Source organism: Pristis pectinata, chromosome 7 (assembly GCF_009764475.1).
Source record: "Pristis pectinata isolate sPriPec2 chromosome 7, sPriPec2.1.pri, whole genome shotgun sequence".
NCBI lineage: Eukaryota > Metazoa > Chordata > Chondrichthyes > Rhinopristiformes > Pristidae > Pristis > Pristis pectinata.
The window spans coordinates 48,865,885-48,881,994 of NC_067411.1; the positions used below are offsets into that span (position 1 = coordinate 48,865,885).

Genomic DNA, 16,110 nt, shown 5'->3' on the forward strand with positions numbered 1-16,110 from the left:
TTTGACCTCAACAGCAGCACTTTGACTCCACAGCCCCTTTCAGAACAACTTCTCCCAACTTGGCCATTCCCACTCTTATGGGCACTCCTATTATAACACACCACCGCTGATTCCGCAGGAACTGCCGGAATCTCTGACACCTCTAGGTTTTACCTCTCTCACTCTTCACAACCTCGATGATCCTGTAAGTGCTTCGGCTTCTGGGCATTACCTCTGCTCCACCCTTTCTGGCACTCTTTTTATAATACTCTGCCACTGATCCTACAGATGCTGCCGGTCTCACTGACACATCTACCTCAAATAGCAGGGGAAGCAGAGTCTTCAAATATTTTAAGGCAGAGATATAAAGACACTTTATCAGCAAGAGGGTGAAAGCTCAGTGGGGCTAGGCAGGAATGTAGAATTGACATTACATTTACATCAGCCTGAACGGTGGAGCAGATCCAAGGGGCCTAATCCTGTTCCTGATTTGTATGTCTGGATGTATGCCATCAAAGATCATGCTGTCTTTTGCTGTTGGATTATGTACATAGTTTTGGGGATTGCATGCCAAGGCTCTCCAGTCAGTTAAGCTTGAAACTATGTAAGTGAAGCAATTACAGCAATTTTTAGCCTCCAAAGATAAAACTGCAGTTAGTACTTCTATATATTATCTAAGTATAGTTCCATCATTTTCACTTTGACATATTTCCAATGTGATGGCATTTCCAGTCTATGTATCACAGAATCTCTCAGCGATGATCTATTGTTGCTTTCTCAATTCCCTATTTAACATTTGTCTGGTGAGATCTTTCATTCCTAATTATTCTGTCATGGGTTAAATGAACTGAATTGATAAACAACATAATTTCCTATAATTTTTCTATTTCAATGCATAAATAAAATATTAGAATACACCTCAATAGATATGAAGATTATATTTTCTTTTTTTCAATATTCAGAGCACAGAGATGGATGGGGAAGATGATGGAACAAATACAAGCCAACAGGTTAGAGCAGGATTGTACCAGAAAACATTGTAAATGTAGAAAAATGCCATGGGGAGAAAAAACAACTAGAAAATAAAATACATTCTCTGTAAATTCCTTGGAAATTATTATACATTATTATACATGTATAATGCAGTTTGACCTATTTTCATAAAATAATGTGCTTCAACTATTTTCTTCCTTAAATATTGAATTGTTCAGCGGGCTATAAATTCCCCAGGGGCTGTATTGATTAAGGGTAAATGTTCTTAAATCCCAGCTAATCCAGCCACTTTATTTCCTATTACTAAACCATAAATTATATTTCAATAAGCTTGTAGAATTTCCCTACTAGGAAACCAAACTGAGTGGATCACCTTGAATGATTGATTCTTCAGAGGCATTGTCCTTGCTTTTCATTTATAAGTGGCTCAGTCGTTGCAATGATCACTGATAATCACTTTGACAGTTCTCATCTAAAGAAAAATACAATATAGTTCGGTAAAAAGAAAATTTGCTATTTTCTTTTTAACAAACTACATGTTGCTTTCAAAATGGAAAGACAAGCGATTGCAGATGCTGACATCTTGAGCTAAAGTTAAACTGCTGGAATAACTCAGCAGGAAAGGCAGCATCTGTGGAGGCAAAGGGATGGTCAACATTTCAGGTCAAGACCCTGCATCAGGACTGAAGGTGTAGAGGAAAGAGAGCCAGTATAAAGAGATGAGAGGGAGGAGAGAGGCAGGGTCTGGTAGATGATAGGTGGAATCAAGTGAGGCGGGGATGATGGGCAGATGGAGCCAGATAGGGGGAAGGGAGGAGAAACGTAGAGACAGAGGCTGGAACATGATAAGATGGAACAGATGGAACCAGGTGCAGGGGTGGGGAAGTGAGGCCAAGAGAGAAGAAACCTATTTGGATAGGCGTGTGGGTGATGGGCAGGCGAAACCAGGTGGAGGAGGTAATGGAGCTTTGTAATGGAAAGGTGAGGGGAATCTTTCATTATTATATAAGTCTTTCAGTATTTTAGATTCCCTTCATATCACTAACTGTATCCAAGCTTTACTCCTACATGTAATGATGTTACCCAAATACAAGTATCACTGCCAACCATCCACTGTTCTTTACATCCAATCTAGATGTTCTAGGGTCATAGAGTTACTCTGCATGGAAACAGGCCCTTTGGCCCAGCTAATCCATACCCACCAAGGTGCCTTCTGGAGTAAGCCCCATTTGCCTGTGTTTGGCTCATATTCCTCTAAATCTTTCCTATCCATATACTCATCCAAATGTCTTTTAAATGTTGTAATTGTACCTGCCTCTTTCACTTACTCTGGCAGCTCATTCTATATACCCACTGTGTGAAAAACCTGCCCCACAGATCCTCTTTAAAATTTTCCCCTCTCACCTTAAACCTATGCCCTTTAGTTTTCCTAACCTGGGAAAAAGATTATGCTCATCCATCTTGCCTATGCCTCTCATGATTTAATAAACCCCTATAAATTCACCCTCAGCCTCCTACTCTGCAGGGAAAACAGTCCTAGTTCATTCAGTCTCTCCTTATATTTCAAGTCCTCTAATTCTGGCTACATCCTTGTGAATCTCTTCTGTCCCCTTTAATCACATCCTTCCAATAGTATGGCAACCAGAACTGCACACAATATTCCAGGTGCAGTCTCACCTACATCTTGTACATGGTAGCATAGCAGTTAGCACAACGCTATTACAGCACCAGCGATCGGGGTTCGATTCCCGTCGCTGTCCCTAAGGAGTTTATACATTCTCCCGTGTCTGCGTGGGTTTCCTCTGGGTGCTCCGGTTTCCTCCCACATTGTAAAGACGTACGGATAGGTTAATTGGATTTAAAATGGGCGGTGCGGACTCATTGGGCCGGAAGGGCCTGTTACCATGCTGTAAATAAAATTTAACTCTCACACAATATCCCAGATCCTGTACTCAATGCCTCGGCCGATTAAGGCAAGCACCTTCCTCACCATTTTGTCTACTTATGTTCCAGTTTTCAGGAACCTATGTACTTGTACCCAAGGTCACTCTGTTCAGCAATGTTCCCCAGGACACTGCCATTCGTTCTGTATGTTCTGGCCTGGTTTAACTTTCTGAAATGCATCACTTCACACTTGTATGAGTTAAATTCCATCTGCCAATCCATGGCCTATTTTCCCACTTGATCTAGATCTTGTTGTAACCTTGTTCACAGTCTACCACACCACCAATTCCGATGTTATCTGCAAACTTACTATTTACACCAGCTACATTCTCATAGATATCGGCAATAAATAAATAAATAAATAAATAAATAAATAAATAAATAAATAGATAAATAAATAGATAAATAAATAGATTTTGTGTGTTTATTATATATACAGTGTGTGTGTATGTGTGTGTATGTATATATATATATATATATATATATATACATACACACACACTGTATATATAATAAATACACACAGTGTGTATACATACAGTATTGTGTCCCCTGTTGTTTGTCACACATATACATATATATGTGTGACAAACAACAGGGGACACAACACTGACCCCTGTGGTATACAGCTGGTCATAGGCCTCCAGTCTGAAAAATAATCCTCCACTGCCACTCTCTGACTCCTTCCAACAAAGCCAATTTTGTATCCAGTTGGCTAGCTCACCCTGGATCCCATGTGGTCTAACCTTCTGGACCAGCCTCTCATGTGGGACCTTGTCAAAGGCCTTGTTCTGTTGCCCTGCCCTCATCAATGCTCTTGGTCACTTCTTCAAAAATCTCTATCAAATTTATGAGACATGATTTCCCACACACAAGCCATGCTGACTTCCCCTTATCAGTCCTTGCCTTTCCAAATGCAGATAGATCCTGTCTCTTAGAATCCCAGTAACTTTCCCACCACTGATATTAGTCTCACTGGCCTATAGTTTCCTGGCTTGTCCTTGCAGTGCTTCTTAAATAAAAGCACAACCTTAGTCACCCTCAAATCTTCCAGGAACTCACCCATGGCAAATGAAAATTCAAAAATCTCTGCCAGGATCCCAGCAATTTCTTTCTTTGCTTCCCACAATGTCCTAGGATACACTTGGTCAGGCCCTGGGGATTTATCCACCTTTAAGCATCACAAGCCCGCCAATACCTCCTCTTTCACAATGTTGATCTATTTCAGAACATTGCTGTTCTCTTCCCTGAATTTCCTAGCTTCCATGACCTTCTCCATGGTAAATAAGATGAGAAGTATTTATTTAAAACCTCACCGATCTCCCATGGCTCCACACGTAGATAACACTGATCCTTAAGAGGGCCTATTCTCTCCCTAGTTAGCCTTTTGCTCTATCTCTTAGGATTCTCCTTTACCTTTTATGCCAAGGATATCTCATGTCCTCTTTTTGTCTTGATTTCCTTCTTAAGTGTGCTCCTACAACCCTTATACTCCCCAGGGGATTCATGATCCCAGCTGTCTATACCTTACATATGCCTCCTTCTTTTTCCTGACCTGAGCCTCAATATTCCTTGTGAACCAAGGTTCCCTAATCCTGCCAACCTTGCAGTGCTTTATTCTAAAATTATAAAAGCTGTACTTGAAACAAGGAGCATGTTTTAGGGTAATCTAGAACTGGTGCAGTGCAACAGGCTGCTCTCCTGGGAGTCAACTTAAGGGTTCTTCAGCGGCTGCACCCAGAGATGTGGAATTTGTCGATAAGCATTGTTTACTGGGATCACATCTTCATCTCTCCAGGCCTTTCAGAGTGTGCAAAGCAGCCTGCATTGTTTCCAGTGAACCTCACAAAGTCCATTTGTAGAGTTCTGCATGGATCGGCAAACAATTGAGAAGACACCCTTTGGCATAAGCTCTAAATCCAGGCTTCACTTCTATCCTAAATCTTTGGACTGGGACTTTAGAAATATTGATATCTATCCTGCAGCAACATGTCTCATCTTTTGAGAATGGAATAATGCATAATTTTCACAACTTATGTTACCTTCAGTCCTCTGGCCTATGTCCAACAACTGAGTAGTGGAAAGCTGGCAGTGTGTTTTAGGGCAATCATATCAGCCATCCATCTTGATCACACTTGAAAAAAAACAGAAAATACTGTGAGCACACAGCAGGCCAGGCAACATCTATGGAGAGAGGAAAAGACATGCTGGAACAATGACATCTATATGCCCAAGTCATTGTGGTTCTTGGAACAACACTGGAATCTTGTTTTGAGCTACAATGAATGAATCGCGGTATACAAGGGTATCCTTCATTCCATCAACTTGTAACTTCTGTGATAGAGAATCTACAGATTCATGAAGGCATTCATTTCTGTTTACGAAGGAGATGGTAATGAGCATGAAATCACCTGATTGAAGTATGCATCCTTTTGGTTAATCTGCTCTATCAATGTGACCTGCTTTCTCCTCTGCAAGCTGGCCTGATTCTGCTCATCTACTGCTGAAACTCTCACCCATGCTTTTGCTGCTGCATTGTTCTTTTGGCCAGGCTCCCATCTATGTAAATATATCTAAAACCCAGCAACCATACCCTTTCTTCTGCCATGTCCTGTCCGTCATGGCCTCACTAACAACCATTCCTTCAAGATCCAACAATACCTCAGTTTTAAAATTCTTGTTCTATTTTTTAAAAGCTTCTGTGGTCTTAACAATCCCTGTATCTGTAAGCTCCTCCACATCTTGGTGCTCCTCTTCCCACTTTTAATTGCTCCATTATTGGCAATCATACTCTTTGCTAGCTAAGCACTAAGCACTAAAAATCCATCTCTGAACCTTATTGTCTTGCTCTCTTCCATTCCTCTTTTATGATGCTCTGTGATCAAGTTTTTGGTCAACTCTGCAAATATCTTCAAATAGCTCAATGTCCAGTTTTGTTTGAAGCATCTCATGGTGTTTAATTCTGTTAAGAGTACAACATAAATGCATTTGTTTAAATTAAGAAAGTCTTTGGGAAAAATTTAAAAAATAGAAGATAACCTCTGAGCAAATGGTCTTTAATTTCATCCTCTTTCTCAGTGCCATAAGTTATTCAGAGTCAACAACACTCAGCAATTTCAGTATGCATTTTAGCATGTTGTACATGGAGCAGATCTTTGGGTTCAGTTGCCTTTTTATGGAGTACACATGATTGAGGTGTGCTGTATTGGTTGTGATTCTGCACATCACATGGATCAGGCCACCTGCCAATGGACTTGTTTCCTGTACTTCCTTATTCCATTTGGTTTTCTAAGGTATTACAGCAACTTGATATTATTACAAGCATTGTTGATTTGATCAGTTTTGAGCCCTAGCACTCTAAACAATGGGCCACTAGTCACCAGCAGCCAACCAAAAAGGACTCAGCAGTTCAAGAAGGCTGCTCTAGGGCTCCTTTTAAGCATGTGTTTAATTCACAAATGCAAAGCAGTATTTGCAGCTGATGAGTTGTTATGTCCACCACTCTGCATATGCATCTCAATGGAAAATAGAAGCCTCACACTCTAAGAGAACTTATGAAATCTTATCAGCCACATTCCCAGCAATTGACCCTAAAGAGGAATTAATCCATACATTGGGGAAAGTGTTCCGTAAGTGGATGTCATCCAGTTAACAGATGAATTAGAGAAGTTAGAGAAGAGAAAAAAAAATCAATAGAACGTGCTGGAACAGAAAACATCAATTGCTGGAAATCTGAAACAAACAGGATGTTGGAAACATCCAGTAGATCCAGCAGCACCCGTGGAGATAAACAGAATTAATGTTACAGGTGGAAAACAGCTCGTGAAAACTGACCAGAACTAAACAGATAAAGCTGGTTATCTGAATTGTTGCAGCATTCCTAGATAGCTAATGAAGTGCTGTTCCTTCAGCCTACTTTGGGCTTCATTAGAACAGTATAGGAAGCTAAACATAAAGACGTAAGAGTAGGTAGGAGTGGAATGGAAAACTAAAGTGCGAGGCAATTGGAAACTTAGAGTCTCCCTTGTGGACTGAATATGGAAGAGACCACACCCTGAGCACTAATTGTAATAACTAAATTGGAAGAGTGCAAGTGAATTACTGCTACACCTGGAAGGACTGTTTGGGTCCCTGAAAGGGATGAGATATAAAGGCGGGTGTTGCATCTCCTGTGGTTGCATGGAAAGAGCAGTGAGGAGGGGAGTGATGGCAGGAATGGAAGAGCAAACTATGGAGATGCAAAAAGATTGCTACCTTCTGGGTGCTGGAAGAGGAGGGTGGGGCAGATATTCCCAGTGGAATTTCATTGAAGATGGGGTATTAAAATGGATGATCAAAAGTTTTGTCAAAATGATGGACTTCAATAATGTTCTGAAATAAACGAGAGATAGAGATTTGGAGAGAGCTAGGGTGAGAATGCCAGAGATTAAAAGTCCAGGTGGTGAAGGGATGGTCACCAATGATACAGCACATCAGCTAATGCTTTACAGATTGGTTACTTTTAACCTGCTTAGAGTTGAGATCAACCACTTAAGCTGTGACCCCAGGGTTGTACATAGGCCAGAGCAGGCAGGGGCTGCAGGTTTCTTTTCCAGAACTTTGGTGAATCAGATGGGATTTTATAATAATCCAATAGCTTCATGATCACTGTTATGGACACTGAAATTTTATTCCAGCTTTACTTTAGTAATTAACCAGCTGCGGTGGTGGAATTTAAACCCAAATCTACAGATGTTTCCTCTGGATTCCTAGCCAATAACAATCACCCTGCTGCTGTACCCCAAAATGGAAAATTGTCAGTGTAGACTTCATTTTTAAGTTCCATGTTTCCCCTCTCATGGTCGTATGGCTCTATTCAAAGAATTGTCTCCAATCTCTAATATTTATTCCTCAACTAACATGACTAAAATGGATTGTTTTATATCGTTGTTTCCAAGAGTTTGCTTTGCACAATTCGGATGCTGCATTTCCTACACGATTGCCATATGTATACTTCAAAAATACCTAATTAACACCATTAATCGGCTATCCCATTGTCCAGAAATCCCAATGGTTCGGCATCTAGCTCACTGGATGATGTTTCTGATGCTCTCTTTAAACTCACAGGGGCCCTTATAAACTCATCGGAGCCCTGTTTCCAGCACTTCTTAAGAACTCACCAGAGCCCCATTTTCCATGCTCCCTTCAAACTCATGGAGTCTTGTCTCCCGAGTTCTCTCTAGACTCACGTGGCTCACTGAAAAAAATCGTTATAGTGCTGTGTAACAATTTAAAGATGTGAATTAAAAGTAGGACAAGGTATTAAAATGAGTAGAATCCAATAGTCCAGTGAATTTATGGAATTCTTTGCCACGTACAGCAGTGGAGGCCAGATCATTGGAGGCATTTAAGGAGAAGATAGGTAGATATCTAATTAGTCAAGGTATCAAGGGATATGGGGATAAGGCCGGAAATTGGGGTTAGAATAGTTTTTTTTGCTCATGGAGCAGACTCCCCCCTCCCCATTTCTCATTTCTTTTTTTCTTTTTCCCCTTTTCTTTGGAGCAGACTCGATGGGCCGAATGGCCTACTTCTGATCCCTTGTCTTGTGATCTTGTGAAAATCTGCCAGTTCACCAAAGTCCTGCATGTAGCAATTTATTGCAGTTTCCCTGTGGTGAGGTTGTGAAATGGTTTACCTGGATGTAAGTTTGTTCCTTCCTTTGAAATATATTTCTCCTAACTTTCTGACAGGTGCGTGTGGTACTGTTGAACTGGTGTGCATGGTTTCTCCGAATGAAGAAACCTGGAGAAGGTAAGACTGGCATGCCTTACAGGTACAATCAGCAACAGCAAGACATCGTCAGCAGCGTGGAGATGAGCAGAATACCCAGGCAACGCTCCAGCAATGGCAACGTGATCTACGTTGGTTATCACACCGTGGAAAACCCGTGCTGCCCTCCCTGCAGTGACTCGGGTGTCATGTGTGGTCGGATCACTTGCTCACCCGCTGAGGACAATGGCATTGCACACAGTGGGCTTCTGGTTGGCAGTCCTCCTGAGATGGGAAAGATTCTGGAGGAGCTCCAGTTCATTACCAGGCGTTTCAAGGACCAGGATGAAGGGGAAGCCATCTGCAGTGAATGGAAGTTTGCTGCCGCAGTGGTTGACAGACTCTGCCTGGTAGCATTTACTGTTTTTTCAATAGTTTGTACATTTGCCATTTTGATGTCAGCCCCTAATTTCATAGAAGCTGTTTCTAAAGATTTTGCATGAAACATGATTTGTATCAGTGAGATGAGTTTCTCAGCAAATCTTTACAGGTCAACTACAGTGAAACTTTCAAAAATGCTAAGCTGGGTGCCCCATTACTGAACAACGTATGTTAAGGAAAGTTGTTCCACAGAAAACACAACATGTATTGCTTTTATTCCTATCACTGTCGTTTTTTTAAAATAATATAATGGCAAATCATTTCACGTTTCCATTTGAAGTCAACACTTCTGTTGTACAAGTAATTGCATGTCCAATGATGTTTTCTAATAACTTTCAAACCTAATTTCCAAAAAAGATTTTGTGACAAGAACTGATACTGTGATCACTTGCTGATATCCAACTACCGTGGATAACCTACACAGCAACGAACAGAAAATGACAAGAACCTTACCTGTAAAATTTGGTGACTAAATTCTTCTTATGTGGAGAAAACAGTAGGATGTCTGTTTCTCACCATAATCTTTCAAAAAAATCAGTTGAGTATTGCACATTGATGCAGTCTCAGCAGAACATGTCAGTCACAGTAAGTGGTCTGTTCTTATTAAAAAAAATGAATTCCTGGATTACAAGAGTAAAATAAATAAAAATCCACCGTCATATGGGAAATGGCTAAATCTCATTTTAAACTTGCATCAGAGTAGTTATACTCCTAATACAGAGACACAAGAGATTCTGCAGATGCAACACACACAAAATGCTGGAGGAACTCAGCAGATCAGGTAGCATCTACGGAGAGAAATAAACAGTCGATGTTTCAGGTCAAGACCCTTCATCAGGACGGAAAGGAAGAGGGCAGAAGCCAGAATAAGAAGATTGGGGGAGGGGGAGGGGGAGGAGAACACACAGGCAGGTGATAGGTGAGTTCAGGTGAGAGAGGGAAGGTAGGAGGGTGGGGGAGAGGCAGGAAGGAGAAGTAAGCAGCTGAGAGGTGATAGGTAGAAGAGGCAGAGGGCTGAAGAAGAAGGAATCTGGTAGGAGAGGGCAGTGAACCACGGAATAAAGGGAAGGAGGTGGGGAATGGACAGGCAGGTCATGAGGGTGGGGCAAGAGATGGGCAGGTCATGAGGGTGGGAGAAGGCGAAAGAGAAGGGGGAAGGGGGCCACAGAAATGAGGGAAGAAAAAGGAAACAAAAAGGGGGCCGGGGGGAGGGGAGAAGAGGGGAAGTTAGAGAAATCGATGCTGAGGCCGTCAGGTTGGAGACTACCAAGGCGAAATATGAGGTGTTGTTCCTCCAACCTGCGTCTGGCCTCAACGTGGCAGTAGAGGAGGCCATGAAAACATACGTCAGTATGGGAGTGAGATGTGGAATTGGTGGCTGGCCACCAGGAGATCCTTGCTTTTGCAGCGGATGGAACAAAGGTGATCGACGAAGCGGTCACCCAATCTGCATGGGGTCTCACTGATGTAGAGGAGGCAATAAATGACAGCCTTGGATGCACAGGTGAAGAGCTGCCTCACCTGGAAGAACTGTCTAGGGCCCTGAATGGTGGTGAGGGAGGAGGTATAGGGACAGATGTGAACTTAGTGCGGTTTCAGGGATAAGTGCCGGGAGGGTCATCTACGGGGAGGGACGAGTGCACAAGGGAGTCGCAGAGAGAGCGATCCCTACAGAAAGCAGAGAGAGGGGGGAGAGGAAGGTGTGCCTAGTAGTAGGATCCAGTTGGAGGTGGCGGAAGTTGCGGAGAATGATGTGTTGGATGCGGAGGCTCGTGGAGTGGTAGGTGAGGACAAGGGAAACCCTGTTCCTGTTATGTCTGGGGGGGGGGGGGAATGGGGTGAGGGCAGACATGCGGGAAATGGAGGTGATATGGGTGAGGGCAACATTGATGGTGGTGGAAGGGAAACCCTGTATTCCTGGAATGGAAAGCCTCATCATGGGAACAGATGCGGTGGAGGCAGAGGAACTGGGACAAGGGAATAGCATCATTACAACTGACAGGGTGGGAAGAGGTGGGTTTATAAAAGATGTCTGTGGTTAATCTGTCTCCGGAGATGGAGACAGAGAGATCCAGAAAGGGGAGAGAGGTGTTGGAGACAGACCAAGTGAATCTGAGGGCGGGGTGGAAGTTGGAGGCAAAGTTGATGAAATTGACGAGCTCAGCACGGGTGCAGGAAGCAGCCCCAATGCAGTCGTCAATGTAGCAGAGAAAGAGTTGGGGAGTGTTACTGGTGTTGGCTTGGAACATGGACTGTTCCACTTTGCCGACGAAAACGCAGACATAGCTGGGGCCCATGCGAGTGCCCATGGCTACACCTTTGGTCTGGAGAAAGTGGGAGGAGCTGAAAGAGAAGTTGTTGACGGTGAGTACCAGTTCTGCCAGACGGAGGAGGGTGGTGGTGGAGGGGAACTGGTTGGGTCCATTGGCAAGAAAGAAGCGGAGCCTTTAGGCCTTCCTGATGGGGGATGGAAATGTACAGGGACTCCACGTCCATAGTGAAAATGAGGGGGTCAGGGCTGGGGAAGTGAAAGTTGTTGAAGTAATGGAGGGCATACGATGTGTTGCGTACATAGGTGGGAAGGGACTGGACCAAGGGGGACAAAATGAAGTCAAGATATGAAGGCACAAGTTCAGTGGGGCAGGAGCAGGCAGAAGCAATGGGTCTACAGGGCAGTTGGGTTTGTGAATCTTGGGTAGAAGGTAGAAACGGGCAGTATGGGGTAGGGGAACTATGAGGTTGGAGGCTGTAGAGGGGAGGGTCCGGAGGCGATGAGGTCAGTGATAGTGCAGGAGACAATGGCCTGATACTCCTTGGTGGGGTCCAGGTTGAGGGATGTAAGAGGAAGTGTCCGAGAGCTGACGTCTGGCCTCTGCAATGCAAAGATCAGTCCGCCAGACTACAACAGCACCCCCCTTGTCTGTGGGTTTGATAGTGAGGTTAGGATTGGTGCAGAAGGAGTGGAGGGCAGTGTGTTCAGAGGGGCTGCGGTTGGAATAGGTAACAGGAGTGGTGAAGTTGAGACGGTTAATGTCCCATCACCAGTTAGAGATGAAAAGATCCAGAGTGGGCAGAAGGCCTGCTCTTACTTCTTACTTCCCCCCCTCCCCACCCCCACCCTCCTACCTCCCCCCCTCACCTGAACTCACCTATCATCTGCCTGCATGTGCTCCTCCCCCTCCCCTAACCTTCTTATTCTAGCTTCTGCCCTCTTCCTTTCCAGTCCTGATGAAGGCTCTTAGCCCAAAACGTCAACTGTTTATTTCTCTCCATAAGATGCTGCCCCGACCTGCTGAGTTCGTCCAGCATTTTGTGTGTGGTACTCTTAGCACAGTCAAGATATCTTTCCTTTGTTAATGTCCAATCATTACTGAAGGGATTATAGTCTTTCTGATCCATTGTATAATATTCCCCTTAAATGTGTATATATGGATAGGCAGCGTGACAATGCTGCAGATAGGTTTGAGCTATTGGGAAGTTAGTGTGACTGATAGACTGTCGCCAGTGAGATGTGTGACTGAACTAACACAATCTTACACAGAGGAAGAATCTATGAAAGCTGGAGAATAACCTATGGAAGGCCAAATAAATTGATGATTGAACATGGAATGCAACTCGTACATCCATTCAATTCATGTACATATAATGAGATATTCATCTCAAACTCCATTATAAAAGATCATATGTAGTTTTCAAAGAGGATCATGGGGCTTCTCCTGGTAACTAAGGCAAAATACAGTCAACTAACATCAGGAAAACATTACCTGACCATTGATTTTAGAGCTGTTCATGTGTACACATTTCCAACGTTGCAGGAGTGACTGTAACACTAATAATTCCTCAAGTAAAAACAGAAAATACTGGGGATATGCACCTGGCCGAACAGCATCGTTTCAGATGAATAACCTTTCATCAAATGACCTTTTATCACGCTGAGTGTCCCCAGCATTTTATGGTTTTTATTTCAGATTTCCAGCATTGGTGTCATTTATGCTTTATGGTTTAATAAATCCCGAGTCCTGAAGGCTCCTTATAAATGAAAGTTTTTGTTCCCTTCACTATCATCTCATAGAATATATAGCATGGAAACATACCATTTGTCTTAACTGCTCTCTGTTGGTGTTTCGGCTTACGTGTGACTTTTCTTCATTTATCCCTGATTGCATATCACACTATTCCTTTTCCCTCATGCTCAGGGTCTCCATGCTATTAATTTCAATTTGTCCACATATAGCAAGTTCCACATTCTAAACAGCTTCTGCATAAAATATTGCACTTCTTCATTTGAACAATTGAACCTGAGTTCAGCACCTTCCTGTTCTTCCTTTACCATTTCTGCATTGAGCCTATAAGTTACTTATTACTTAAAGAGTCATAGAGTCGTACAACAAAGAAACAGGCCCTTCTGCCCAACTCATCCATCCAAGCAAGCTCTTACCCACATTTGGTCCATAACCTTCGAAACCTTTCCTATCCATGTACCTGTCCAACTGTCTTTTAAAAGTTGTTATTGTACCTGCATTAACCACTTCCTCTGGCAGCTCATTCCATATACGTACCACCCTCTGTTGCCTCTCAAGTTCCTATTTAAAACTTTCCCCTCTCACCTTAAACTTATTCCCTCTAGTTCTTGATTCACCAACCCTGGGAAAAAGACTGAGAACATTCACCCTATCTATGCTCCTCCTCATTTTATACACCTCTATAAGATCACCTCTCAGTCTCCTATGCTCTAAGGAAAAAAGTCCTAGCCTGTCCAGCCTTTCCCTATAACTCTCTCCCTCGAGTCCTAGCAACATCCTTGTAAATACTTTCTGCACTCTGTCCAGTTTAATAACATCTTTCCTATAACAGGGTGACCAAAACTGAACACAATGTTCCAGTGTGGCCTCACCAGTGTCCTGTACAACCGCAACATAACCTCCCAACTTCTGTACTCATTGCTCTGACTGATGAAGGCCAGCATGCCATGATGCTTCTTCACCATCCTGTCAACCTGTGACCCCACTTTCAGGGAACAATGTACCTGAACTCCAAGGTCCCTCTGTTCTGCAGCACTCACCAGGGCCCTACCATTCACTGTGAAAGTCCTACTTTGATTTGACTTTCCAAAATGCAACACCTCGCACTTATCTGAATTAAAGTCCATTTGCCATTTCTTGGCTCAATTACCCAGCTGATCAAGATTTTTGATAACCTTCTTCACTGTCGATGATACCACCTATTCTGGTGTTATCTACAAACTTACTAACCATGCCTTGTACATTCTCATCCAACTTGTTGATTTCGATGACAATGAGCCCAGCACCGACCCCTGAGGCACACCACTAGTCACTGGCCTCCTGTCCGAGAAACAACCTTGCACCATCACCCTCTGCTTTCTACCATCAAGCCAATTGTGTATCCAATTAGCCAGCTCTCCCTGGATTCCATGTGATCTAACCTTCCAGAGCAGCCTACCATGTGGAACCTGATCAAAGGCCATGTCTACCACCCTGCCCTCATTGACTTTCTTGGTCACTTCACCAAAAACTCAATCGTTCGTAAGACATGAAATCCCATGCATACAGCCATGCTGACTACCCCTAATCAACCCCTGTCTTTCCTGATGCATGTATATCTTATCCCTCAGAATCCTCTCCAGTTATTTACCGCAGATGTTAAGCTTACTGGTCTATAGTTCCCAGATACTGCAACTTATTTTTAAAAAATGTGCCTCTCTTACAGATGAATGAACAGAAACTGGAATATGACATAAGGGACCATAAAGGCACATTATATTAGCTTTCACAGCTAGCCATTTGCTAGTTGCACAGTGATATTTTTCAGTCCTGGTTAGTGGTAACATATCTTAAAGCTGGTTTACAGTGCAATGACACCAGTAAAGTGTCTTTGTGAAACCATGATTGCTTCTATAAAAAATCTAGATTAATGTTTTGATGTTCCTATTAAAGAATGCAGTAAATAAAGTACATACAAATAAATGTTTTGGAGAGGGCCAAGTGGGCACTTCAAATGTTGATTAATATTTCCTGTTCAAGCCACTGATCAATTGACCTGTTATTACTCCATAATTCATCTAGCTTAGCCTAATGCCTGTCACAAACCATACTGTTACAAAGTATTAAATGGGGTTCTCCTGTAATGTGCATTGATTCCATCAGATGAACAAATGAAAACAATGCACTGGGAAAGCCCTTGGTGTTCATTCATGTAGTTGTAAGTCTTGCACTAGAGGTAACATGACTTTAGCCACAGGGTAGCTTCTGGAATTGCGTAGTCATCCACTGTTACTTATCTTTAGGTATATTTACTCATTGTGTCCATATCCCTAGCCTGATATCCCTGCATCTCCCACTATTCCTTTTCCCTTATGCATCAGATAAAGTGAGGTATCACTGACGTCAATGCTAATCTTCTGTACCGTGTTGGTTAACTCTAAATGAACTGCAAAATCTTTGGTGTTGTTTAAGGTTCTGGTAAATTTACTGGAGTTCACATGTATTTGGAGATTTCCTTCTGTCCACCTTCTCAATAAATGTGACCATATGTGCAAAGGCTATATTTGATTAACTAGCTGACTATAAATATGCGCATAATTAATGCTTGTTGGTCTCTGTTTCTATCCAGATTACTTGGCTCTAAAGTTGTATGTTCATGCATTGTGTTGGTATTATAATAAAAAAAAACTTCATTTAAACTATTGTCTCATGTAGACTTTTAAAAAAATAAGACTGGCTGCTTTATACAATTTCTGGCAAGGGATTTCCAATATTTGATGAGTACCTCATCGATCACGTAAGAAGAAATTAAAAGTAGCTGTAAATTTCATTTGTATCTCACATATCATTGTTCCAATATTTGATTAAAGTTTACAAGAGTATACACTTATACCTGCCTAGAGTTTTTTGTAAATAATGACCAAGAAATAGTCCACTTCCATGGTTTAACCTTTAGGTGTCCAGGAAAAAAATTTAGAATGCAGGACAGAGCCATTGGAGA

At 42.5% G+C, this 16,110-nt stretch overlaps 1 protein-coding gene across 1 annotated transcript in view; it reads left to right on the plus strand.

The window, feature by feature from the left end:
- The window catches only part of chrna8 (cholinergic receptor, nicotinic, alpha 8), a 313,552-nt gene extending 304,215 nt beyond the window's left edge, over positions 1-9,337 (plus strand). The window contains exon 11 of the mRNA XM_052019719.1: positions 8,649-9,337. Within this exon, the coding sequence (XP_051875679.1) occupies positions 8,649-9,170 (522 nt within the window). The 3' untranslated portion in view covers positions 9,171-9,337. The remainder of the gene's footprint in view (positions 1-8,648) is intronic.
- Positions 9,338-16,110: the final 6,773 nt, after the last annotated feature.